The sequence below is a fragment of the Aythya ferina genome (assembly GCF_964211825.1).
Source record: "Aythya ferina genome assembly, chromosome: 4".
Lineage (NCBI taxonomy): Eukaryota > Metazoa > Chordata > Aves > Anseriformes > Anatidae > Aythya > Aythya ferina.
Genome location: NC_140300.1, coordinates 55,984,053 through 56,011,784, shown reverse-complemented (window position 1 = coordinate 56,011,784; position 27,732 = coordinate 55,984,053). Strand labels below are relative to the sequence as shown.

At 39.8% G+C, this 27,732-nt stretch overlaps 1 protein-coding gene across 12 annotated transcripts in view; it reads right to left on the bottom strand.

The window, feature by feature from the left end:
- The window catches only part of TENM3 (teneurin transmembrane protein 3), a 1,337,386-nt gene that overhangs the window by 306,143 nt on the left and 1,003,511 nt on the right, over positions 1 to 27,732 (bottom strand). For all 12 annotated transcript variants that reach the window (XM_084518183.1, XM_084518194.1, XM_084518190.1 and 9 more), the window contains one exon: positions 12,868 to 13,170. In XM_084518183.1, the coding sequence (XP_084374309.1) occupies positions 12,868 to 13,099 (232 nt within the window). In that variant the 5' untranslated portion in view covers positions 13,100 to 13,170. The remainder of the gene's footprint in view (positions 1 to 12,867; positions 13,171 to 27,732) is intronic.

Below are 27,732 nucleotides of genomic sequence, written 5' to 3'. Positions count from 1 at the left end.
GCAGCAAACGCATCTATGACTGTGGCTGAACAGCATGAGGAGTTTAAGATGGGGGATTACCACGTGCACTGACAGTACCTCGTCATTTTAAAACTGTCATGCCATGTGACATCATGCCAGATATTCAGGCGTACTGAGAGCTGAAACTCAGACGAGAAGCAAACAGGCCAAACAAACCACCCAGTGGTAACGGGGTTAGGGCAGAACACATGAAAGCATCTACAGTGCTTCCTATTTAGCATTTTGGCAAATATATGCTAAGGATGGCAGCTTAGCACGCTGGTGTCATGTGTTTGATAAATTATGACAAGAATCTAGGTTTCCAAACAGCTCCTGAAGCCAGAACCAGACGCAGGAGGAGCCCATGTGCAGGTGTGTGAGCGTGCCTGCATAGGCACTCACACCCAGAACGGCTGCTGCGTGCTCACTGCACGGCTCAGAAAAGCAACATTTTAGGAGCAAAATAGAAAAAGATGCTTAGGCTTTATGCCTGTCTCCCTGTCACCTCCCAGACCTGGATTTTCAGGCTTGCAGGCCCGAAAAGTGGGGGAGATTGGGGGCTGCAGCACCCAGCTCTGCAAAGCACATCCCTGCACACCCAGCAACCCTGGGGAGCCATCTGTGCAGACACAGCACTTCAAAGAGACCACTGAACCTTTTTTTAATCGTTATTGTTTTTTTAGATTGTAATTTTTACTTTTTAAACTGCTAGGCAAACTGTTATTTTTAACAGAAACTGCTTCAGGCACTCACTCTACAGGAACACCCATGGTCACTGCCTAGGAGGCTGGCTCCCAGGCACAACATGCCTCCCAACCACTACTAATGGATTTTATTTGTCCTTTATTTTACCACAACCTGCCTCCACAGACAACATTTCCTGCTTTCTGCCTTTTTTCCCCCCTCTTCTGAATGAGAAGGGAAAATGGCATGCCCCAGCACCAAAACAAAGCTCCAGTGCAACTGTAAAGACAGAAAAGGGGGCTGTTTACTGCTCTTCCATCACGTTCAACATATTAAGGCTTTTTTGCTATACTGAAGTTTTACAGCGTAGCCCAGAAATGTTGTAACAACAGCTTTAGAGACATCAGGCTCAATCATCTCCTGAATTAAAGCTTTCCTAAAAGCTCTACTAAGAGGATTGTACTCTGTGTAAGTTGCCTACACAAATAAAAAATAAACAAAAAGTTGACACGGAAAAATGTGTATTTATGCAGTAATTTATGTCCCAGAGGAAATCATACATACGCAATACAAAAGTTTGACATAAGATTCCCTGACAATAAGAACATGTAGTCTAGAAACATTCAGGATCCAGGGGAGGCTGAACACAGCTGGGACACAGAATTAGTGGGCAGGAGACTGGAAGAGCGGCTTTTACCTGCTAGGGAATGATACTACCAGAAAATTGGAAAGGAAGGTTGTAGGGCTCAGCGGAAAGGAGTATGAGGACAGGATGTTCTCCCTGCTGCGTTCTTAACATTTCTAATTAACCTTTCCAGGATGACTTGGATGGGAGGGATTTAATCATCAGTTTCTTACACTACACACACATTTGCAATTTCTCCCACTGACGATTGGTGCCTCAACATTTTGTAAGAACTTAAAAACAACTTGGTGGCTGAAATGAACTCATTTCTGAGAAGAAAACACAGAAGAAAGAGTAAATAGGTGTTTATAATGCTTTGTGGTTGTTTTTCCTTTCCTTTACAAGAAGTATGAAGTGAAAAATGGAGAAAGAAATTAGACAGTGTTTTGAAGAAACTTATTTGGAAGACAATGCTGGGATTTGGGGACGATCCAGAGTGATGTTAGGTTTTAAAAACTGACAATAATGCTGTTACTACCACTACTGTTAGATATTGCCATCTCTCTTGGCTTGGAATACCAATTTACAGTTAGTGTAAGGAATGCTGACACCATCCACTTGTTCAGATGAACAAAATCAACATTACAACTAGAGAATAACTTCTACAGGAATCGCTGCTAGAAGTGCAGCATTTGCCAACAGTAAGAGTACAGACCCACCTGAACAACCCATGTACGATTGGTGCACCTCTTTACCTACATTAAGTAAATACAAAGAAGTATACAATATACTTTTGATATACATAAATTTTAATTTGTTATATATTTACAGGCATGTGTATATGTATGTACGTATATATATGATCATGTGTGTGTATGTACATATACACACACACAGTACTTTTATATATATATATAAACTTCTCTGCCAGGACCACACAGGTTGTATTTATCTAGAAATGTAAATAATTTCTTTAATTGAATACTGCATATATAAACAAGTTCAATGTATGCAGAATTTACACATGATTTTAGGTCAGAATTTCACAGTTGCAATTAAGTGGCAATCTGTTGTACCTGTGCCATATTTGGTTCACTGGCCTACATTGGAGAAGTTATTCAAAGACTTCCACAATAACTTAAGCTTCAAGTTGGAAATGCTATCTGTGGAAAAGGATTTTTGAAGAGGACTTGTGAATAAAATAAAAAAAGGTCACACGGTTTTTCAGGTGTCAGTACTTGCTCTAAGTTGGATCTGCACTAACACACGGATATTCTCTTAAAATGACAAACCATGAAAATGGGACAAGAAACTAACAGAAGGTATGAACAAAAAATACCCAGCAGAGAATTTGTCAGCACTTCCAGACACCACCACTGACTTTAGCAATCCATTACCCACTGTGAAAGCCTGCAAGTCAGGCTTCAGCAACAACTGAACAACAAACAGGTTTGGAAACAAGTGAAAGAAAACACCTCTGAACTAAAGAGCCTCCAGAGCATCTGCCTAGTTAACATAAACACATACACACACACGCACCCCTCTTTCAAACCAAATAAGTTGTAGTTCGAGTGCCTTTGCTGCCTTTGGTTTTGTCACAACAAGACAGAGCTAGTACCAAAAAGGAAGAAATCCCAAACCCATCCACATCCAGGCTCAGCCTTGTCTTTTAGGTATGGTTCTGCTCTTGCTTAATGTTCTGATGAAGTTTCATTCCCCTTCTGCTGCCTCTGTGTCCTTCATTACTTGTTAGTCCTCATTCTGAGACTTCACAATATTCTTCCTTCGTACCCTGCCTTCTTCTGCCTGTAACACTTTCATACCATCCAAAACCAACACCAAACACATTTTCCCTATAACAACTCTGTAGTAATGCATTACAGAAAAATATTAAATTTAGAAAAATAAATTGTGAAACAACTAGAACAACACAGATGCAAAACAACATATGATCACGGTGCATGAGAGAACTAGTCTTCTCACTTTTGTCTCCCTTATATTTCTGCTTCCCTACTTATTTATTTATTTATTTTAAATAAAAGAAGACTGAACTAATTTATTTATGGAGTAAATGAAGAAGAGTGTTTTTCTCATTTCTATTTCTTTGTCTGCAGACCAGAGCATACAAACAGTTCCTCTTAATACAATGCTTGTAAGCAGCACTGATGTCATTGATGTTGTTTTCTGCTGTTTTGGTATTGGGAATTACTTGCTTATTTTTGTACCCTGCTCAGCTAATATGCACAATGGGCATATTTCTTCCATTTGGAACTCCATACCTGGAGCTCATTCTCAGTACTTCTGAATACTTTCTGTAGAGCAACAGCTCTACAGAAGCTACACCACGTCTACGCCACATCTCTGAAACACTTCACCACTCCTGTAGGACATAAAGCTCCACACTGCTGGTTCGACAGCAGCTTGCCTTCCCAACTCATCTACCTGACAGCTACAAGGAATAGCTCTGCTAACTGCAAGTTGGCTGGACTGATCACTTCGCTAATTCCTTAAAAAAAAAAAAAAAAAAAAAAAAAAAAAGCATTAAATCGTGTGCAAGTAGAAGATGGAAAAAGAAGTTTCTTTGTACAGAACAATAAGCAGGAGACTGTTCTGTTCTCCAACAGTCACTGCTGGACCACTAAGACGACGTTTTCTTCATAGATGCACAAAGCAGAGCTGTACTGGCTTAGCAAGAATCCCAAGCAGTCCTATGGGATCTGAAACATTACTTACCACTAAGTATCAATTCTGATTGGATTCTCAATGAAAAAAATATGTAATTTTGTTGTAAATAAAATGATTTTTTTCTTCTCCGTTTACCAGGGGCAAAGAGAACATAACAGTCTTTCTAAGGCACTACTTTCTAAGGAAAGGTCTTGAGAAAAAGGACATAAAATTGGAAGCAAATGCATTTTAAGAAAACAAGTTTGCTGGAAATGAAAGGATGAAGATTTCAGAAAAGGAACTGGCAAAAGATAGAGGCCCTGCATGCTCTACAAAGCTCTGATAAGAAGAGTACAAATGCTGTCTTTAGGATTCTGAGTTAAGCAGGTAGAATACGGTTACAGAAAAGAGAGAATGAGAAATAGATGTGATACCATTCGTTCTGTCACACAAACACCATAGTATATTTACTAAACAGGAGCTTTCAAAGCTGGACTTGCAGAGTTCTCCTTGCCAGGATGCAAGAAACTGCAGTACAGACTGACAAGTAATAAGCTTTGCCTGTGTTAACAAATCTTTTGATCTGCCTTTTATTTTTAAATTATTTTCTTCTGATTTTTTTTTTGTTTTATGAAAGTTATCTATGAAATTTAAACCATCCTAATCTACCGAGTCACATTTTTATCGTTTTAATTCCTGTGTTTTAATCCTAACTCATCACAACCTTGTTCCTCATAACTTCTTATCTTCTCAACATTTCAGTTCCAGTTTTCCATCTTAACCACTTTTCCTTGCCATTATCTGATTTAGAGTGGAGCTGCAAGATGCATATGAAAGAACGCAGCTTCTCAGAAAATCTAGTATACTACATAATAACAAACAGCATTAATCTGTGTTATTCTGAGCAAACATTACCCACCCTGCTCTCCCATTCCTTATGGGTTTCCAAGAGCGTGGGGGGAACAAAGCCACCATTGCAGAGACTCACGAGCTACACAGAGTTCTCTGAGCTGCACTTACTCTGCCACTTTTGGTAGAACAGTTCTTAATGAAAAGACCCCAAAATTAAGCCACTTCTATAAAAATACCTACTCTTATTATTTAGAGGGAAATAAATGATACTTGATACTTAGACTAGCCACGTATTCATGCTGGCAATAAGCTACAGAATCACAAGGAACACGTCTTTAAACACTAGTCTAGGAATTTTTTCTTTTAAGAAATAGAGCAGAACAGATGCAAGTGGAATGAAGTTCCTTCCTGACACTAGTTTTCCAAATCAGGGTTCAAACATGCGGACTCCTCTGCGTGCTACAGGGGACTCAATTTTATTCCCTGAGGGTGGCAGGGGATCCTCAGTACTAATCCACAGACGAGAACATAAGAAGCCCTTCTTAATCCAGTGTAAGGATAAAGGACTGTTCATCAAGCCCTTCCGAAGGTACTGCAGAATAAGATTAAAGTCAATTGAAGATAATTTCACAATTGCACAATTCAAAGCTTCAAGCTACAGCATCAGCAATCATGTTGCAGAAAACGAATTACTAATGCAAACATTACAGTTCCAAATGGTTGGATTTCATATAAAAAATGGTTTTCTGAATATAATTAGGTAACATAGAATCCAAATTAAGGGCAACTAGCATGGCTGCCCAGAACATGGGTGGCAAGGAAAAAAAAAAAAAAAAAAAGAGGATTCTGTGGATTTAAAAAAGAAATACAACACCATGAGTAGCAAGGAATGCAAAGTCTTGATCATAACCAGGATGACAGTATAGACATTTTTAGGCCTCTGTCTTAAACTTTGGATCCTGGGACCAGTGCAAATCATCAACTTCTCAGCATCCATTTATTACAAAATACAAATAAAGCCTAAATTTGATAGATGTGAAGAAAATATGACCCAAGGGTGTGCAATGCAGAGATGATGGATATCCAGTCTACAGAGAGCCTAAAACCACAGACCTGACAGGTATGAACTGCCACATTAAGGTCAGTAGGATGCTAATGACATGACATATGGCTTGAAATGGGGAAAGAAGGTGAGGAGGAAGGAGGCAGCAAGGAGGGAAGCGTGCACAAAAGAGCTCCGGCTCACTGCTGTTCCTCCAGATGTGGAAGAGAGAACCCTGCACCATTACGTCTGCCTTTTCAGGAGAAAAGGCACACGTGCCACCCCAAGTGAGTGGACAGACCCACAGAGGGACATCTCACAGCATAGTAGAAAACTTGATTAGCTCAAGAGGCTCTGAACTAGTGTAAAGAAATGTATATATCTTATTCAGAGTAGCCCCATACGTTCCCATTTGCACAATTTCATAAACAAGTACACCACATCCACAGGAATCTTAAGCATCATAATCAGAACAGGCCCTTGGACTATCACTGCAGGTAAGCACAAGGAACAACAGGAATAACAGACCCAAGGACTTCTGTAGAAAGCCTCTATTACTCCCTCTCTCAAGCACACTTCCCTTCACATAGCCACAACAGGGGCCACATCCTGCTTAATTTATATTTTCTAGCAGGGTGTCCGTCATGCTGAAGAAAAAAAAGGGTTTATGGCTCAGACAAATTTGTGGCATGGCAAATCAAAACTGTACAAACATGGAACATGAGGGACATGTTCTGACGGCCCTTCCATTTCCTCTTCTGGCTTTAATAAGCTAAGTAGCACTAAGTACTGGCGCTCAAGCCAGTAAGTTTTAACATTTTTGACTACTTTCTGAAAGTATCGACCATCCAAGAAATTATTCCTACTTTACATCTGTTTCACTTTCCATATAAATTTACTACTGATGGAACAAGTAGTCCCTCACAGGCTGGCCTACAGTCCTGAGCCTCAGCCCAAAGTGCTAAATAAATCAGCAGATGGGACTCCTCAGCCTCTGCATCCCTTGCCCATCCGGTCTCTGACGGCACGCTTCTCCAGCTTTGATCTCTCCATCAATATTAACACCCTGAAGTCATCTTTCAAAGTCATGCATGTGATCCATTTATCCCCCCAGTCCTCTGGTCAGATTTTATTATGAAGAGGAGCGACGTATACATCTCACTATATGAGCTGCAGAGAGCTGCAAGAGCAATTGCAGACCTTCTACAATACCTTCATTTGCATGGCTGAAAGTCCTTGTGAAGGCCCCGCGTTCACCTTAAAAATCTGTAATCATTAAGATCAAGAACTTAATTCTCTTATTTTACAATAAGAGACTAGTCAAAGACAAGGTTTTTACTCTGTGGACCAAGGCCATGTAGAAATGCCTGATCAAGCAGTGTGCTGCCAATAACCAAGGTTGATTTTTCCCTGGAGAATCACAATTGCCCTTTGTCTCCAGATCCATAGCTCATCTGCGGACCATGACCCACAAGGGGCCAATTTCCACTAGATGAATACCTTAGAGAAAGCGTTTGTATCACTGAGCATGAGCTAAATATACTCCTAACCAAATGAAAGTGAAATGTTTTTCTTAGTACTACTCTGTAGCTAATAGAATAACTTTAAAAGTCAACAGATCCTTATCACCTGGAACCTGAAAACCAATTAACTTCTTATTGTTGCTTTAAGAAGTAACTAGTATAGCAATGTAAGATGATAACATTACTTAGCACTTACAGCGCTTTTCATCTTCAAAGAATTTTGCAAACATAAACTAATTAATCTTCCCAACACGCGTGCGAGGTGGTAAGTGTTATGCCTGTATTACAGAGACGAAAAAAAAAAAAAAGCAAAAAACTTGTGGCAGGAGGTTACGTGCTTAGCTCAAGGCCACAAAATTACCCAGAACACAGTGGCACTATGCTTCTTACAAAAGGTAGCCACTCAAATCAGGCAGATACTGCAGGCGGCTGTGTTTTAGCATAACAAGTATCTGCCAGAAGTCCAGTAAGGACCCATTCTGCACTGCAGCTCCCCACATAAAACTGCACTGCCAAGGGCTGCCTCAGATTCTGGGAGACGGCATTTGCAATGTCACTGAATGGTGATTAATTTGCTCATCAGGAGATCACAAAGTCACTTGCACATCATTTCATACACTCCTGTAAACAATCTGCAAGGCAGGCTGATTCAGTTCTAGCGAGAAGCCCTTGCCTGCTCAATAGCCAAAATCAGCTCGTCAATAAGGCGCAGGTACTGGAAGGTCAGCAGTGCTCTCACCTGCCCTCCCAATGCCTCACACAGGCAAGTCTGAAGTACGTGAGCTTCAGGTTTAAAGCCAGGACCATTCAGATCCGTTAATCCTAGAGTTGACATTTATAGTGACTAAAAATATTAATCATTTTGCTATCCAAATAAGTCATTTTAAGTAGCTAATATTTAAAAGCAATAAACTTTGGAGTCCTATTACATTAAGCTAGGAGTTGCAATTCATGCCTCATGTTTCTGAAGTCTTAAAAAATGAATCCCTGACAGTGTTTAACATCTTAAATAATAAAATAAAATTGTCCTAGCATATATAGCACTACTTCAGGTCCTTCTTTTGCTGAATGGTAAGATTTTTCCAGCACCAAAATCAAATCATCACGGGAGGGACATCTAAACAGTAGCTACAGTTCATCAGCACAGTGTAACGTACTCTGCATGGCTTTGTTTTTTGGCAGCCTCCTATCAGTGATCCAGCATGTTGTAAAGGAAAGGAATTCTTTTTCTTTGCTTCTTTGTTAAGTACAGCCCCTCTTTTTGCAGCTCCATGGAGTTATTAGACTCCCAAGTATTTCAGAAGAGTGAAGACACAAAAAGATGCACACAAGTACCTTCTCCTACAAAACTGAAAGGGACAGCATGAAAAGAAATTCACGTTGAGGCTTTGCTGACAACCAATTGTGCTGAATGATAAACACAGTGAACTCATTCTCGCTGCCAGGTATAAAGACCATCTAACTACCTCCAGGCTAAACTACAGATAACATCAAGCTTTCAAAAAGTAAAAATTTAACAAAACCTGCACCACCTCATCGCCTCTTCTATTAGCAAAAGGTGTCCTGCAGCTCAGCACTTCACTTCATGCAGTTCACAAACAGTGCTGTAACTATTTTGTATGAAAATATGAGCACGCACAAAGCTACAGTGTATCCTGCCACCTGTGCTCATGGTTAGCCTCCCGTTCCCACACAAAATCTCACTGACTTGATATGTCGATTACGTTGTAAGATCATTGTACTGTCTTGCAACAACAAAAATCTTTGAAATACAATGATGGTTACTTAACAAGTACTGCATATTGCTCTCCCTTTCAAAATGTATCTGTATAAATAAAGACAAGTTTTTGCATGCCAGTATTTTTCTTGCTAACACAATGCATCCACATAAAAAGCTTTTCAGTTCCTGTGAGTCCTGCTGGTTTGATTCACGACCAGCTTCAAATTGTTTGCAAATTATAATATTAATAATTCCAATTATTTTTTCCAAATGCAATTTAAAAAATACAATTTACTATCTGTAGTTCTACAATCCTTCCCTCTTAATCCATAGTCATGCAACACTTGCAGATATTTTTGCCTAGCACTCTCCTATGTACATTTTTATCACTTCACACAGCAATTTAATTTTGTAAACACAGGGATGTCTCTCTGAGCAACAGAGAAATTTAACTTCATACATTCAGCTTTAATCCTGAATTCAGTAAGATACTTGGGCATATTCCAAAGCATAAGCATTTAGGCTGCTGAATTCAATTAGAGAAGTTGTATATTTAAATTAGACTGCTCATTATAGTTGGATACTTGGAAGCATAAGTAAATAGGTATCGTCTTCCTCTCTAACACAAACAGCAAGCAATCATATCATCACGCTTTGGAAAGTAAACAGTCTCTCATGGTGCTATATCCACCGTCAAGGATGAGATTAGGTATCTTCTCAAACATGCAATGTAAAAATCAAGTATCTAGCTGAAAAATACTTTTCATTAAAAAAACTCAAGGTCTTTATTTACACGTCTGGGTACAAAGTTTAATTACTCACACATTTACCAGTTTTTTTTCATCTTATGTGGGGATTAACAACAAAGTGAAAACAAATAAATAAATCAGAAGTTCTAAAAATAGTAGGCTAAATAATCCTTTCCTGAAGAGTTTAAAAACAAAACCAGTCTTGCGACACATGCAGGAGCTTGAGAAAAACGTAAGGAGACCACAGCAGGTCTTCTCTCTCCCTGAAGTTAACTCCAAGTATGTTGAAAAATGTACTTATAGGCTGTTACCTCAATTTATGCAATTAATCTCAAGCAAGAGAGATTCAGTGGACAAGGAAAGATTCTGTGAGAGGAGCTGATTATTGGGGAACTTCCCCTCTGTAAGAAAAGATTTCCCAGGATAACACTACCACTAAATGGGGCACACCTATCTCCCACAGCAGTATCCCCTTTAGAATTATACCATGGATTTTGGAAGTAGGAATACCGAAAATGTACAGTGAGACAAATCAGGAAGAAGAGGTGGTAGATTTCTGATACATTAACAAAAAGCTTTGAAGGGCTTTACCCCACAATAGCTGCTGAAATAACTCACTGGCATTTTAAAATAGTGTCTGATTTGAGAGACTCAAGAAATTCATGTAACTGTTCCAGTAGCTTTCCACTGGACACTGGAAATTTGATAATACTTTGTACAATCTGGAAAAAAGAAACGAAGCAGTGGTCATGAAATTTTTAAAAAATTATTTCCCAATTAAAGGCATTTATTAACACTTGATTTTTTTTTTTGTTTTTAACTTATAGATTTATTTCCTGTTGGATTAGCAGACTATAATGCAGACTCTTAAAGCAGCTACATATCTGCACTCTATTTCTAGACAGAAGCAAAAAAAATAAATAAAGGGAAGCATGTTTTATATATTATTTAAAAACCTTTAAAATGACCTTGAACACCTTTTCCACCAAATGCTTCCAATGCCAGAAGCAGTAAATTCTCTCAGTCAAAGATGAATCAAAGGAACACTGTACCTAAGACTGCAAAACAAGCCCTTTCTAAACTGACCCTATCAAACCTGCAAGTAGTCCCTGAAGGTGCTAAAACAGCAAACATCAGAGGAAGCCAATAAGCCATACAAGAAAAATTGAAAGGACAATGAGAAAAATCAAATGGAGACAGATGACAGTACCGAGACCACTGAAAGATGAAGACGACACTACACATCCCAGACCTACAGATGTGTGCGTTATTGCATATTGGGCAATAAGTATTATGTACTTTTCTGAAGAAAATGGAGAGGAAAAATAACCACAAGCCCCTGTGCTTCATCATATGTGGCATGCCAGATTACTTAATTTCTTCCATTTCATTATTTCTGTTTAAAGAGAACAGTACTCTATTCAGGGACCAGTTTGTGAATTCGTAGTTAGGGAACATTAAATAAACAGTGTCTATTTTGATATACTTTTGTCACTATTACTCTGAAAGCGTCTACAGAATGGGCCTTAGAAAACTTCATTCCTCTTGATTTTTCCTTAGTAAAGTAACAGGATCAAGGTGACTAATGACTTAAACTTGAAAGTAGTGATGACCTGAAGTTTCAACACATCACAGAAACCAAAAATACACAGCAGAAAGCAGACAGGCTACAGTAGCAGCAATCCTCAGTTACATGAGCCTAAGAGAAATATTTTTATTTCCTTTGCAAACATTTGTAGGGAAAAAAGTCAACACCATCTGCACAGCTCTAATTCTAATGTAAAGTTATTCTACTTGGAACAAAGAAAAACCACCAATGGGAAAATATTTTTAAACATTTCTAAAATTAAAACTAAAGTCTTTCTCACCAGGAGAAAGCTTTCTTTATCTACCCCTAACTCTATTTTTGTTTCCACAAAAAGGAGAGTGTAGCTTTACACAGAAAACTGAGGTTTCATTTCAAACAGCTCCTGGCCTATCTTTATTCTTTTAGATGGCTGGGATGCAGTACTCCACACATTCCAGTGTTTGTTTGTTTTTTTTTTCTTTTCTTTTTTTTCCCCTTATATTAAGTATTTTTGTTTTGGAAGTGTAGAAATGCAAATTAAAGAGATTACAATTGAATCTGAAAGTGATGCATGAGTGCTTGACCCTAACTGGAGATAAGTGCAACCTCATAGAATCAGAAGGGACCTCTTGAGACCATCTAGTTCAAACCCTCTGCGCAGGTACTGTCAGCTACAGCAAACTGCTCGGGGCCATATCTAGTTGGGTTTTGGATATCTCCAAGGGTATTCGATTCTCTCATCTCTCTACAGTCCTGGACTCAAACATTTAATGGTGAAAGACACCAACCAGTTAGCATCTGGTTAGATACCATGAATACCAACTAAAAATAGGCAAACAAACAAAATAACACTACACAAACAAACAAAAAAAAACCCACACAAATAAACCAAACACCTTTTAACTAATTTACCTGACTTATTTACTTGTTCTACAATGCTCCATTACTGAGTTATTATATTACTTGTTTACTCATCCACACACTGTATTTTTCAGCAATCCTGTTCATAGTGCCTTGTGTTCTTGGAACAGCTGTATTCATTTATTTGATTAATTTTGAAGCTATTTACAGTTTAGGGATATTGGAGTGGCAATCTTTTGGACAATCCATTAATCAGATTAATTTATGCTGGGGGTCTAGTTTTTAAACTGTAAGGCCTGAGTACTTCACACTTGAAATCGCCATGCTGTCACTGAGCCATTGACCAACACGGACCATTTACGTAACTTTCCTGTGCATCGTATATTATGTATTTCAAAGATGGTGCATAATGCTTTCCCATATTAGTAAAATATTTAGGGGGATACAAATGAAGTGTAGTGTGTCTGTAGAGTATTACTAAAACTGTTAAAACGGGTATAACAACATACTCTTCCCACAGCAGGAATGCTGTGTTACTAATGAATTATATACTCTGTTCAGAGAAAAACGTCTTGCCTACCTTGTCTGGAATACTCATCTGCTTCTCTGTGGACCATGTCTTTTACCCGGTTTCCGTAGAGCAACCTAGAGGAATCATGATCAAAAGCTTTCAGGGTTTCACTGGAGCTGTACGACTTCTGCGTAGGCACTCTGCACTCCTCATTTTCCGTGGAAGAATTTGTGTAGCGCCGCTCCTTGTCCCGCCTGCTCTTCGTCAGGGAGCAATAAGGCCTACGTTCTTTCACATCCATACTTCATTCCTTCCGTGCGCTCATCGGCCCAACTTGCTAGGAATTCTTCTCTACATTCAGCTCACATCCACCTAAAATAAATTCAGAAAGACAGACTACGTGTTACAATGTTCTCTAACTGCTCTGGTTGCTGCCTAGCTACCTGATACAGAAAGCAAGGCCTGATTGACCATGGGTGAAACGCAGTCCTGTCATGTCTGCAAGACTTCTAACAGTTTCACATACGAGCTATCCTGACAAAAAACTCGCCAAGAAATTCCTGTTAAAAGCAATGCAAGTCATGGGGTACTCCTATTTTTATAAGAAAGATGAGAAGACCAAAATCAGACCAAAAATTCAGAGGAGGGGGAGAACTCAGCTTTTCCACTTAAAGAACATGTCACGTGCTTGAAGTCTTTATACCCGCAAATATGTCGGTTTCACTTTTTCAGAGAAAGGTGCATGCTCTAATGGGAAAGATATATGTGCTTTTTTCTCCTGCTTGTCAGAAACTTCTGGTTTTACCGTCTGGTTCTGATATACAGACTTCTACATTTTTTCTTGTCAATTCTATTCTTTTGGAACTGTTCTCATCAAAAACATGCACACAATTTCTGAGCATAGTACAAAACATTGCAGTGATATGCAGGAAAGCTTCTCTCAGGTAGCATGTTCTATATAACTTCTGCTGGAAAGCAAGTACATATTTGATTTGAAAATGACAATCATGAGCAATGTTTCCTTCCATCATGTTTTTGAAGAACATTACAGTAAGAATCCTATTGCTATTTATTTTTCTTTAATGTTTCATTCCAATTAGTTTTCAAAACAAGACTTCTCCGTTTCATCTCACGGGCCCTGCACGCTTCACAGAAACACGTACAGTTCTGACAGAGTAAGAAACAGTTTGGAAATTCTGCTGTTGTTTTTAAAGAGAAGAGCTAAATTAAAATCAAGAATATAATTCATATATTTGAACAGCTGACAAAATGTCTAAAGGAAGAACAGTTCAGATGACTTTGTGTTTCTTGACTTTATATGACTTTGATATTTCTTGTTCAACACATCATACATTAAGGTTCTCTGTTTTGGCTCAAGAACTCTCTCCCTGGTGCTCCCCTCAATTTAACATACCTAAATACCGCAAATTATTATTTTGCAGAGTTTTATCAGTCAAGTGATGTAGAATTAAAATGACAGTTTGCAGCACATATCACAAAGCAATACCCAACTCCACTGGCACCTTGTTCAGCAAAAACAAGGTTGCTTTAGAGCTCTTCACCCGCTTCACTTTAAACATTTAATATCCAACTAATTAGTTGTCACTCCTGAAATGATTTTGAGAGAGTATTTAATTTAACACTGAACTGTAATTCAAGTTACTGAATGGCAGGTCTTTTATCATCCTATCTGTTTTGAAATTCTCTGGAAAGCTCTCACGTTTCTTGACCTGTCTGAATCTCAAGTTAGACTAAAAGACAAAGCTATGAAGCCTCCCATTTGAGCAAATTCTCTTTGATATTTATTACTTTTACAAATGTTCTTCAAGCGGTAAAAGAATTCGAAATATTGGTATGTTGGCAAGAAAACTGAAGTAATGTAATACTTTACTTAAGCTATGACTACTTGGATACCTGCATGTCTGTGTAGCCTACCTATTTACTGTATATGGAACACCCAGATTTAATTTAAAATACTTTACTGACTAATAAATGCAAGTTCTTTTCATGTAAAAATAATTTTCTAAGAATTTTGTGAGCTTTTGGTTTATTAGTGTTAAGCTGAACTGTGATTTTAAAAATCACAGGTATTCTTCAGTGTAAAGATTTCAGGTGGAGGCTTATCTCCCCTCTCATCTACATGTTTCAAGACTATAACGGCACAATAATTCCTAATGTCTCTAAATTGGTCCATGGGAAAACTGTCGTGCACAATTCCTCATCAAAGATTAAGTAATTGTGATTTTTTTCAAGTTTCCAGGCTTATGTAGTTCACATTAAAAAAACAAACAAAAAACCACAAATAAACAAACAAACAAAAGCCACCACTCTTTACACAATACTTTGTTACTATACCAAGCTAAAATCCTCAAAGATTTAATCTATGCTGTAGCATGAGGAACTACTGATCTGCTTCCCACAGAAGTCAATGAATTCAATAAAACATCAAAAGGCAGTTTTCTGGGATATCTATTGCCTCTCCAGGCAAAGAACGAAAAGGTTAAAAAAAACACAAGCTGTTTAATGGCACCAGATTATTGAGACACTTTGTGAGCATCGTGCCATGATGAACAACGAAGGGTAGTGGATTTCTTGCGGGCATTTTGAAAACCAAAACAAAAAACAAAACGGTCAGATTTAAGAGCCTGATCTTCTTGAACCTGACAATATACAAAACACCTGTTTACCTTTGGTAACTTTTAACTTCTGAGAAACTATTAGTATCTCTCAGCAAGCTTTAGGAAATATTTAACATCCTTAGGCTCATGCCTTCCAGTTTTTCTCATCGATGAATTAACGTACATATTGGAGATAAGGAGTCAGAATAAAAGCTATTTTAAAGTTAAGTCTACAAATAAATGTCCTGTACTACAATCAAGACACAGAAAGAGAGAACACAAATGTATTTGCTGAATACAGAACCATATTGGCATTAACAATTACTTATTAGTCTAGTTATGACAAGTCAAACAAGAGAAGATTTGCAGATAGCTTTACAAGATCTGAACCTTAAGTCTTGAACAAAACATCCCACTGCAGTACTAAATACTGCAACAGTCTCAAGACTGTGCGGGACTCATTTCTCCCTCCATGATTCCCCTTCCAAGCCCCCAGTTTTCAACACACACCCCTTACTCCCCCCACAAATTTGACCAACATATTAAATTAATGTTAAAAATATTTCACAAAAAAAAAAATCCTGTCAGTAGTGCCATCTGCTTAGCGGCTTTGTTATAAAGATCACTATAGTTGCAAAAAACAAAACAAAACAACAACAAAAAAAACAAGCAACCAAAAAAACCCAACTTACTCAAATCTTCAGATTTAACTGAAACTACTGGTAGGCAAATTTCAACACATTTCATTTTTTCTTCTCCTCTGTTTTCTGTATCATAAAAGCTGCATCCCAGTGGGAGTTACCCTAATGTACTGTCTAGCTTTCTTTCACTATGCCTTAGAAGAAGCTCAGACGAAATATTGGTAATGAGTACAATACAAACACAAGGGAACGCAGCAACTAATTTGATGCATGAATAGTTTTTTTTTGACAAATCAGATTAAAATTTTAAACCAAATAAAATTAAATTTATTTTGTGACATGTTACAAAAACACTTGCCTTCATCTGCAAGTAATCTTTGCCCATATGTCAATATTTATGGTCCACCAAATAGCTTTGCTCAAATTAAATGAAAGACAGAATTTTCATAGAGCAATATTTACAAAGCTATTGAACCACTAACTCACCCACTCACAAGAGGATGTCAAAACAGCCATGCTAAATGCTGTTACACATTGCATTACAATGCTAACTTGCAATGGTCTGCATATACTGAAGACAATTGAAAGTTAACTGACTGATGTATGCCACTCTTCCAAGTGTTTTTGCCTGATGCTGTTCTATGTATGAAGAACTGAGGGTGCTCAGATGTGTCACTGACTATTGGGATCTCCTGTGACCTTTTTGGTGATCTGACCAGTGTTACAGGCTGCTGTTTGGATTAAACAGGAGAGAGGATGTTAATCAGCAGACTGAGATGTCAGCTCCTATATATTCATGTCCGTTCCATTTGTGTACATAGCTTAGCTGATTGCAGCCCCAATCAGACCAAACATTCCTACTGTCACTCCAAATTTTAAAAACCATTCAAAACCATAAACAGCAGATGCCTGCTTTTTAATTAATACTTACTTATTTCTTCTAAAATTAATTTAGAAGGGAAGCAGGAAAATCAAAGCAGCATCTCCGGTACATGACTAGGTCATTGGGACCACAGAACTCATTCCCTTGTGGGCAAATACTTGCACACAACATTTAATTACAAAGTCAGATAAAGAATGTACAAATAGGGATTAAAACAATCAACTTGTTGTAAGATCGCAGTTCTTTTATTCGAAGTGTTGTAGACAGCCTGAGCGTGCAAACCAAACCAGAGCAGGAGGCACTCTCGTGCACAACTCTTGAAGCTACAGTGGGGCTCTGATGTCTGAACAGAAGTCTCAGGCACAGCCAAAGCTGGCTGATGCACAAATAGTAGTTTTACATTTTACCTAAAAATCTCCAAGACAGCATTTCAGTTACTCTTAATACAGTCACTGTAGTGAAAACAAATAATTGCTTAACTTCTTACAAAACAAACAACCAAACAACAATACCTTACCACTTAAGCCCTTTGCTGCAATATAGGAAAAGTACAGCAGACATAAAACATAGTATATATTTTAATTGTCAAGATGTAAATGAGGATTTAGGGTCATACTACAGAGTGTTATCTAAAACATCCAGCTACAACTTTAGCGTGCCTGCAGGCCTTTTAAACTTTTATGGTAAATTACTGCATTTAATTCAATCTGAGTTCCCCAAAAGGGTTATTACAGTTCGGCAAGAGGATGGCAATTCTCCCAACGCACACAGTGCTCCCTACCCATCTCTCAGGATCTTCTTCCAGAATAGAAGCTGGTTAAAACAGTAACGTAACTGATTAAGAAGCCTAAACATACCTCAATATTTTATGTCCTTTAATATCCAAAAGCTATGCAGACACAAAATAATACAAAGGTATGAAAAAGATGCTTGTTAACAAAACAAGTAGTATTTGTATGGAAAAGACTATACCACTGCTTGTGTTGATTTATGGATCTGCTACAGCATATATTATATTCCCTTTCAATGCACATAGCCATTTTAGACAGCTCAAAACATAAAAAGCAAAAATAGAATTGGTTCTGAGAATAACTAAAGTATTATTTTAACATATACAGTGCTGGAATAGAAAAGGTTTTAAAAATGAGAGGGTAAAATGTGTAGATTTCTTTGTTACAGAAGCACGATAATGAGCATGAGATATGGTTATAAGCCCAGCGTATGAACTCGGTCTCACAGGCAGAAAGCAGCACTAACAAAAGGCACCCACCGCTGAGAGCAGAACTCTCCCTTCCATCCCCAAGGCAGGAAAACCGAGTTGTAGAAGAAACTTATAGTTTTAACACAATCTTCCCCTCCAAAGACCTAAATCTCACACTTTAAGCATTTCTAACACCAGCATTCGTGGTTGCATTCAAAAGCCTGCATTATTACTGGATTACTATTATTTTTATTACTTATTACTATTATTATGAATTAGGTGACATTGATCCTTCCACATTGATCCCTTAATACAAGCACAGGCTGGACTGTGCTTGCTTTGGTCAGGAACAAGCTTTTTGTGATGCACCACTACATCAGCACGGGCAGGGAAAGCATAGCAGGGCTGCATTGGGAAGGAGCAGGCTCACATTTCTGTTTGAAATAAGAGAAGAGGATTGTACAGGTTGGGAGTCAAGCTGGCTCCTATTGTCAGCAATGAAAACAAGTGCTACAAATAATGTCTAAGTAGGTCTACTGAATTATTTTAATTTGAAATTGTTTTTAATTGTACTTGTTTGTTAATGTAAATATTACATTAATTACAATTTGCACTGGTTATAATACTCGCATGCCTTTTAATAGCAAAAGAACAAAGCCAATTTGGCTGCAGTAACAAGATTAAAAAGACTAAGTGTAATACGCAACAATCAAGCAGAAATTAAGAAAGTTTCTTGTCCACAAAAGATACTCACAATTCACACAACTAATCACCCATAAAACCTATTACAAACAAATACTAAGAAAAACTCAAAAGGCATAAAAGAGTGATGAAATTTCCACTTCAATGGCTGATAAAGTGAGATATGTCAGAAATCAACTGAGCTGGAAAAATGACACTTTGAAGAGGTGCTTAGGATGATCTGTAGCCATGGTGTGCCATTAGTCAAACTGATGACTCTTAATACATGGATATTTCAGGTCATCATATCTAGAAACTCACTTCTTAATATTAAAAGTCTGTCTTCCAGCCCAGAAAAGCATCCAAAGTCAGCATTCTTAAGGGGGAGTGGGAAACAGATGGCCTGCCAGACAGGCAGTTCACAAACTAAAATTTGAAAAAGCCTCCTTGAGCCACTGCCTAACCCTACTTTTTAGAATTAGATTTAAAATAGAAAGGGGAAGGAAAAGAAAAGAAAATAAAAAAAGAAAGAGAAAAAAAAAAAAAACACCAATAAAAAATAGTGCATATTCTTAAAGCATTTTTCTGCATTAGTCAGGAGAGCAGAGCATTCATATCTGCCATCGCTACAGGACATAATGTTAATAAAGATTACTTTGCACAGTCCATCTGAAAATCTCAGCTTGATCAGAGGCAGAATAAACAACAAATAAATGTACTCGATGTTCATTAGAAAAATGTGTTGCAATGACAGTTAGGAAAATTAGCAAGAACATAAAAGAGATCTACAGGGTCCTGCTTAGTCACAGAGGCTGACGTTTGTGCAACGATTTTGCTGCCAGTGCTTACAATTGAAACCCCTGAGGGGAGAAAAAAAAAATAGTAAGGGGAAGAACACCTCATGCCTCTCCTTTGAGTGTGATGCTGCACTCCCCATCATGATGGGAGCACTCCCCTGGATGACATTTTCCTTTGAAGGTACAAAGCCCAGGACCATGCAGCAGCACCTGAGATGGAGCTGCGGCTGTTTGGGCTTGCTGGAGGCCCTCCCACAGCAGGGCTGTGAACCTCCAGGAGCAAGAACTGAAGCACGCCACAGTTGGACCATGCACACATAGGGTCTGGGGCTGTGCTGGCTATTTAGCTGCCAAGCAGGCCCTACAGAAAGGGATAACTTGCAAGCAGGGAGGGCTAGGGCACTGGAACAACTTCTCCTCCGGAGGAACTCAAGATGGGCTAACACTGGCAATTTCTGTTCCTCCCTGGGAGGAATGGTTTGCAGGAGCTGTCATGTATTCAGATCTTAAGAGGAGATGTCTAATTTGGGGGATTTGAGTAAGATTTTTCTTTTTTTCTTGAGGAGCTGAGAGAGGTAAGTGAGAAAGAGAACACCAAGACTGAAGGAGTGAAGTGATGTGGTGTGCTCTGGTACCAAAAATGAGGGTGAGAATATGCGATGAAAAGATGGAGAGGTGAAGGAGAGCAGAAATGCTGCAGCATAATGAAAAAATGAACAGCGAGCTGAACTCGGGATAGAGAGCGGAGGGAGAAGGAATAATTCAGAGGGGCAACACTGGGGATGAGAAGTGATGCAGCAAGCCTAGGAAGAGAGAAAACCCTAAGAGGAAAACCTGAACAGAGGAAAAGAACAAACAAAACTTCAGAAGAGAAGCATCATGCCTTATTTACTGCAGAGAAAAATAATCAACTCTGAGAGTCAGCACTGCATAATTCATTATTCAGCAACAATTAAGAAGGCCTAAATACTTTTTTCCACTCCTTTAAACTTGAAATTCATCCTTTATGTCATCGCCTCCTTCCTGACCCATCTTTTAGGCATGATTTCCCCCCTCCTTCTCCTCATCCAATCTATGTAAATGGCCTCCTGATTTATGCAAGTATAATTCCTTCTCGATCAATTTAATAGATGAATTGTTTGAAATTTCAGGAATATCATTGAATGATTCTTTCTTGAATAGTTCAGAGATAAAACCAAAGAAACCTAGGGACTTTTAAAACTAAAAGAAGTGATATGGAGAACCTGACACAGGAGCAGCACGCAACAAGCCACAAGCAGCAGCAAAGGTCCAACAGTCCCCAAGTGGAGAACACAGCACAACATTTTTTTCATTCCTGTTTGGAGAACAAAATTATCTTATGTCAGGCTTTACCATCAGAACAGGCTGTCTGTCGTTCAAGCCCCCCTTCTCCTAACAGAGTCAATTTCAAACAATTTGGCAGTAGCGAGGCTTCAAAACCCATACCTCTCTCCGGTCACTGTAAGGGAAATGAAGTACACAAGGTGCCATGCCCATGGCGGGGCACACTGTCACAGAATTCAGCGGAAAATATCTTTATGTTGGCGTGTGGAAATGTAAGGAGGACCTGAGGAACCTCCAGTGAGGACACCACTGGGGACAGGGAAGAAAGAAGAGAGCAGGGTAGGTGCCGGAGCTGTGGCTGTGTGACATGGGACACAAGCAGCATCGGCCTTGGTTTCCACGTACAGCTCCTCACAGCAAAGGCTGAAATTCCCGAGAAACACAGGACATATACAGGAAGATTTTTCTTTTGAAAGTGATCAGACGGGTAACTGGATTTTTCAGTCCCAGTCACACTGTAATTACAATACTGTCTCTGTCTGGAAACCTGGAGACTCACTAATGACTCACCTCACCACGGAGTGACTAGGAAGATGTATAAGGCATGCTGCCAATTGTTTTTTGTTTTTTATGCTCAACAACTCTGTTTTGTTCAAAATTACCCCCTGCCCCTACGACTTTCCTTCCCAAACCAGCAACAAATCAAAACCGTACAGATGCAAACTGGAGTCCCCCAGATGATGAACAACCCCCACAGCAACACCAGCATTACTCTGTACTCCCACTGTTACAACATTTGCTCGCCACTCCTAACCCAGAAGTGTGAAAATTTATTAGCTGATGCCCACATAGCATGAAGTATAGTAAAGCACTCTTTAACTTGTTGAAGTTTGCATCAGCAGTGCCTACTCTGTGTATGGATATCCCATCTGTCAGGCTGCATTGGCTGTCACATCTCCCTCCGTGCTCCCAGGTTCCTGTGTCCCTGCCTGCAGGAGCTGCCCCCCTCTGCTCACCACCCCTGCCTCCTCTCCAGCACTACCCTACAGCACAGTGAAGGGCGGAGGATGCTTGCTCTGCTGGATCACTTCCTTCCTGTAATCCCTGTTCCCTCTCTCTTTCAAACCATCCCTTTCATAGTGTCAGATTTTTAGCCTTACCATAAAGGTCGTACAACCCCTTTTTGTCCTCTAATCACCCCTGTTCCACTCTTACATCCCCACGTTTTGTCTCCAAATTCAACCCAACAAAGACTTTGATTAAGGCAAACAAAAGAATGACGCATTTCAAAATAGGCTCTGGGCTAACTATTTGAGGCATACAATTTCCCACCCTACTTAGCAAGTTTGTTCAAAGAACCACCTTTTCCTCTGATAGCTTCTATGAAGCCTGCCCTGGCATGGCCCTAGCTTGCTACCAACCAAAACCCTCTCTGGTAACAGCCTTCAAAGAACACCTGATTAACCCCTAATAACATAAAGCCTCCTTCCTGAAGCTGTAGAAGTGCTATGAAGATCTGCCTCCTGCTGACATCCTCTCCTGCCCGTGTCAGCCACCTGCAGGCACGGCACCCAGCCGTGCTCCCACACGCTGCACGAGTGGCTGCTGGCAGAGCCCAGGGACAGCGCCTGGTGCAGTGCACAGACCTGACACAGGCCAGTCACAACCCGTAAAAAAATAATACTTCATTGCCCGAAGATCCCAATTCTGCAAAGGAAAAGGAAGCTCCTATAGCAAGTGTTGAGCAGCTTCTCATTGTGCTTTTGAAAGGCAAGGATGTTGCTCCTTTAAATCCTTATTCCCATGCAAGACAATATCCAGAATTCCACAGTACAAGCATTGATTAAAGGCCCTTTTAAGTGAAGTAGCAATTCAATTCAGTAACAGATCTGAAAGTGACCTCTAAAGGATGGACAACTTCTATCCTGAAAAAAAAATCTCTCTTTATACGACAAATGGAAAGCTGGCCTCCACATGCATGCACAGCCAACTGTAATTGAGTAATGAAAATATTCAACAATTATCAATGAAATCCTGTGTGATCTAATGTGAGTTTCGTACAGAAGTTCCACAGGTCAGTAACAGCAGAATTGAACTTACTCTCCTACACCTACCTGTATTTCATACTAAACACATTCAGCAAGCACAGGAGTAAGACTAAAAGCCAGGAGCACTGCAGGCTTCAGCTCACATACAGGACAGGGAAATCAAAGCCCAGAGAGAACCCGTATGACAGTCAAGATGCCTCACACAAATGCATACAGAGTGCTTGAAGGGATGAGCAGACAGTTCAGTTTTCATCCATTTGCAAGTATTTCCAACTCCATTTTAATATGAAACATACAGAGTGGAAGTATCACCATGTTATTTGCCATCATTCATTATTTAAATAGCTTCATACCTAATAACAACCTATTTGTGTTTTTCCTACATCTATAGCTAAGGACACAAATCCCATTCCTATATAGGCTTTTCCAAGCACCAACCCTGAATTTTCTTGATACTCACGATGTTTTTGTGGGAGAAGAAAGAGGGCATGAGATGCATTTAGGCAGTCAGGATCTGGAAGGTTTCTTGATCTACACGATGGAGCAGAGGGGCTCATCTTCAACCTAACGTGGAGGACACTACAGCACAGTAGGAAGCCTGAGAAGTTCCTTCAGCTGCATTAGCTATATTCAGAAGTATTGAGACTTTTAAGGAAATTCTGATCCTTGTCTCCTGCTTCTGAGAGGTGGGCCAGGACTAAACACATGCAGCCATCAGAAAAAGGAGAAACAGCCTAGCACCTGTACCTGCACCTGGAGGAATCAACGTCTTGTTTCTGTATTTGCACAGCTGAGGAACAGGCTTCAAAATGCACAGTACTGAGAGACCCAGTCTCGACTGAAAAGTTTCGCCAGTATAGTCAAATTTGCTATAAGTCATAGCTTAAGCCAGCAAAATTTATTGTGCAGATGCAGCTACAGTGACTGAAGAGTGCACTTTTAAAACCACTGATGGAGATAAGCCCTGAGACTGGAGCCGGTCTGATGAATATCACAGGCTCTTAACGCACACAGGTGAAAGGATGAGAATGCCCAGCAGGATGAATGAAGGGGATCACACCACTCAGCTATCATTTCCGGATGTACTCGTCTTCTCGGGGTGTCCTTATTCAGCTGAGGACAATGAATGGGCTGCTTCGCTCCTCCTTGACCCCCTGCAAGTTTAGAGGTTGGCTCAAAGCACTCATCAACATTCATGCACACACTGCCTTGGTGTGCTCCAGGACAGGATTACGGGGGTGTGGGTGGGTGGGCGGGCGTGAATTAATTGGGGTTTGCAAGAAACAGGTGTTCAGAAAGAAAAAAGATTTAGCACAGGATATAAGCATTTGGAGAGCTTACCTTTCATACCGGGGCATAGGAAGGATAAAGGAAATGTTAATACTCTGTTATGTCAGTTAGATCTCCGTATAACTGAATGCAAGTATTTGAAATCTAAGAATTCACATGCAGACAGCAAGCAGTGCAAAAGAAAAATCCCCAAACCCATAAACACCAAGCACAGCTGGAACAGAGAGACAGACTTGTACGGAGAGCGACGGAGACTAGAGCAAAGTAGGTTAGAGAGCCTGGAAAGGTGAGGAGACATTAGTTCTGTGGCCTGATTCTGTAAAAAAACATCAGATCTTCACTGATGTGCAGATCTGGCTGCCCTAACACTTAGAAGATTAATTAAACATTACAAAGAGAGTGAAATATTTGCGTATGCATATATATATATATATATATATACACACATATATAAATGCTTTATATACATACATGTATACCTGCATATAAATAGAAGAGCTGTGAAGACTGTCCTGTGGTGTGAGCATTGTTGGGGATTGTGAATGAGACAAACATAGCAGTCTTCTCTCTTGAATCTAAAATACTAAAGAACACTGAGTAGCTAACCTAAGCCATCCATATCTATTACTTTGTACTGTCTTACCTGGTATAACCGCAGGGCTATGTTCCTGAGTATGTGAAGGAGAGATCAGTGGCTTTTAGCACGAGTGTCAGATTTATCAGGAGCTGCTGCCTCAGAAGGGAGAAGTACTGTCTATCGGCAGGTCAGAACCATTGCTGAGAGGCTACATCCTCCACAGGATTTAGTTACTTACAACGGTATGGCAACAACCGCAAAAACACTACCGGCTGGTACTTGACTAATATAAAGGGTACTGACTGTCCTGGAGAACTGCTAAATTAGAGACTGTGTCAGGCTGATACAGTAACAGGTACAGTCAGGAGCTAAGGAACTAATATCTTACCTCACTACAACATCACTCCTGAAAGCTTATTCATACCACCGTGCCATGCTTATGAAAGGACACAACGTGTTTTCCTTAGAAAGTTAACTCAATCTCAGTTTCTGAATGTCTTGTCTCTAGCATCATGAAGGCAGGTCAGATTCATGAAATGAGATGTACTTCAGGTTCCCAAAATACAGTTTGCCAGAATACTTGCAACAAAACTCTAGAGTCCAGTTTTTCATGCAACCAAGAAAAAAAGACGTGGGAGTTTTCTGAGGGAACCTACATTCTCCCTACTGGCTGCACAGGAAGCCTACAAGAACTGGCTGATGCTTACGAGAAATTTGGTTTAAAATGTCATTCTAAAAAACTCCAGCAGAACAGCTTTCTGTTGTTTTGGAAAAGGAAGATGAAGAACAGTACCAACTGCAATAGCATCCATCCCCTTCTCTCCTTCCCACTTTGCAGATGCCTCAGTCTGAATGCTCATCCAAGAAGAGCAAGCCTGTGTTGCAGCGCTCCACAACCAAATAGACCTGGACCCATAGCATCATCCCATGTTCCTCCTGCTGGAGCTGGGCCTTGACATGGCAAGGAGGGAGTCACCAAACTAGGAGAAGAAGTGGTTTAATCAGGTTTGGTGAAAATGAAAGGCCTGGAGTTCCACAGAGTGCTCACACAGCCACCCCAACACAAAATGCCACCGCTGCAACCACAGGTACTCATGGCAGCAGAGAACCTTCTGCACAGGACACGCTAGCTACTAGAAGACTACTCATGGCATTTGCCTTTTCTCCTTACGTAGCAACGTATTAGCTCATTGCTTCCATTGGCTTTCATTTGAAAATAAATAAATCCTTTGAGCCAGTTTTAAGTAGGAAGTTTCTGACCTGCAGCTATTCCTTCAGACAGTCTGAGGAGATTTGACAGTGTTGACCGACACAGTTCTTTCGGATAGGAAATATGAACCAGATGGTCCTAATTACAGAAAGCTTTAATCTAGTGATATTTCTATCTATGACACAGCCCAATAAATACGATCCTTGTGAATGCTAGTAAAAGGCCAGAGGCTTTGTACCAACCTGGCAGTGCAGTGTCTCAGGAGCTGTCTGGGGTTGTCTTGACCTGGGCTGCTTCAAGTGATGTCAGGTGGTCCAGGAATTGCATCCTAACCTGCTTTTGAGAATGTCCTGTATGGGGAAAATCTGACACCCCAGGGTAGCCACCAGGTATCAGCCAGTAGTCCTTTTTGGCACCTGACTCTGGGGGAGGCTTTGGGGTGACTTGCAAAACTTTAGCTGAGAATGAATGAGAAGAAAGCAGGCTGGATACGCCAAGGAAACATAAAATCAAGCCCAAGCGGACCATGAGGAAGGAAGCCCCACTACAAACACCACACTCCTGCGGTGAAGGACAGGGAACGGTGACGGCTACCTGCAGGTACACCCACGTCCCCCACCTGTGTTATTGCCGACCCCACAACCCAGAGGAACATGAGAAGGGCGAATAACACCAAAGGGACAGGTGCTGGGAAGTTATGTTTAACAGTTTCAAGTGTATTATTAAAAAGGCTTTTTTATGTTAATGCAGGCTATTAGACTGCTGAAACATTAACTTGACTCCCAGTAAATTCTTAGTTCCTTATCTAGAGTGCACGACCTTTTAATTTAACAAGATTTAGTGCAACAGTAAAGCACGCCTCCTTCCACTCAGTTTGTGAGCAATAGCCTTTAAATGCAAAAAGAGAACTTCACAACCTCTGAAAGGTTTTAAAAAACTTGGGCTCCTGAGAGCTGTAGATCATTAGCTCTCTTGCCACTTTCTACCCCTTTTCCCTCACTCTCTCCATAAGCAAAACCTTTGTGAGGTGTAGCAGGGAGCAATGATAATAATGGATGCTGCCACACGGGCTCTCATTTGGGCAATAATGTCTGATTGACGAGCCAGCGGCGTTTGTCACAGGACACTACTTACGACACGCATGCAAAATCACAGCGCAATTATTACACTCTGCACGCAAGTCATCACTTCCTCAAGTCTTAACAAGCATCAATAGCCTTCAGAACAAAAAGGGAGAGGAAACTTTAGAAAATACAGCATTAAATTTGACCCACTGAAGTGAAAGCATTTTAAACTCTACTGTTAAGAGCTAGCTTCTTCAAGAAAACATAGAAACACTGTCTATTTAAGTATATTAACCATATATATTAATATATGTACTCTAAATGGTATCAAGAAAAGCCTCACCTTCCACCACATATCAGTTTTGATTTTAACAGCCTTGGTGCCTACCTTTGTTCAAAGTACATGCAATTCCTATGGGAATTCATTTACTTGTTTTCACGGACAAATGATTTGCATATGTTGTAATTAAATTATGGGTTAAAAAACCTGCTTTATTACTAATGTTATAATGACTCATGGAGATTACTTGCTGGAACAGCCAACACTTTTCAGACAGCTTCTTTTGTTCCATTACTGCACAAGGCCTGTGATTAATATTAACCTTTATTTAAACACAGA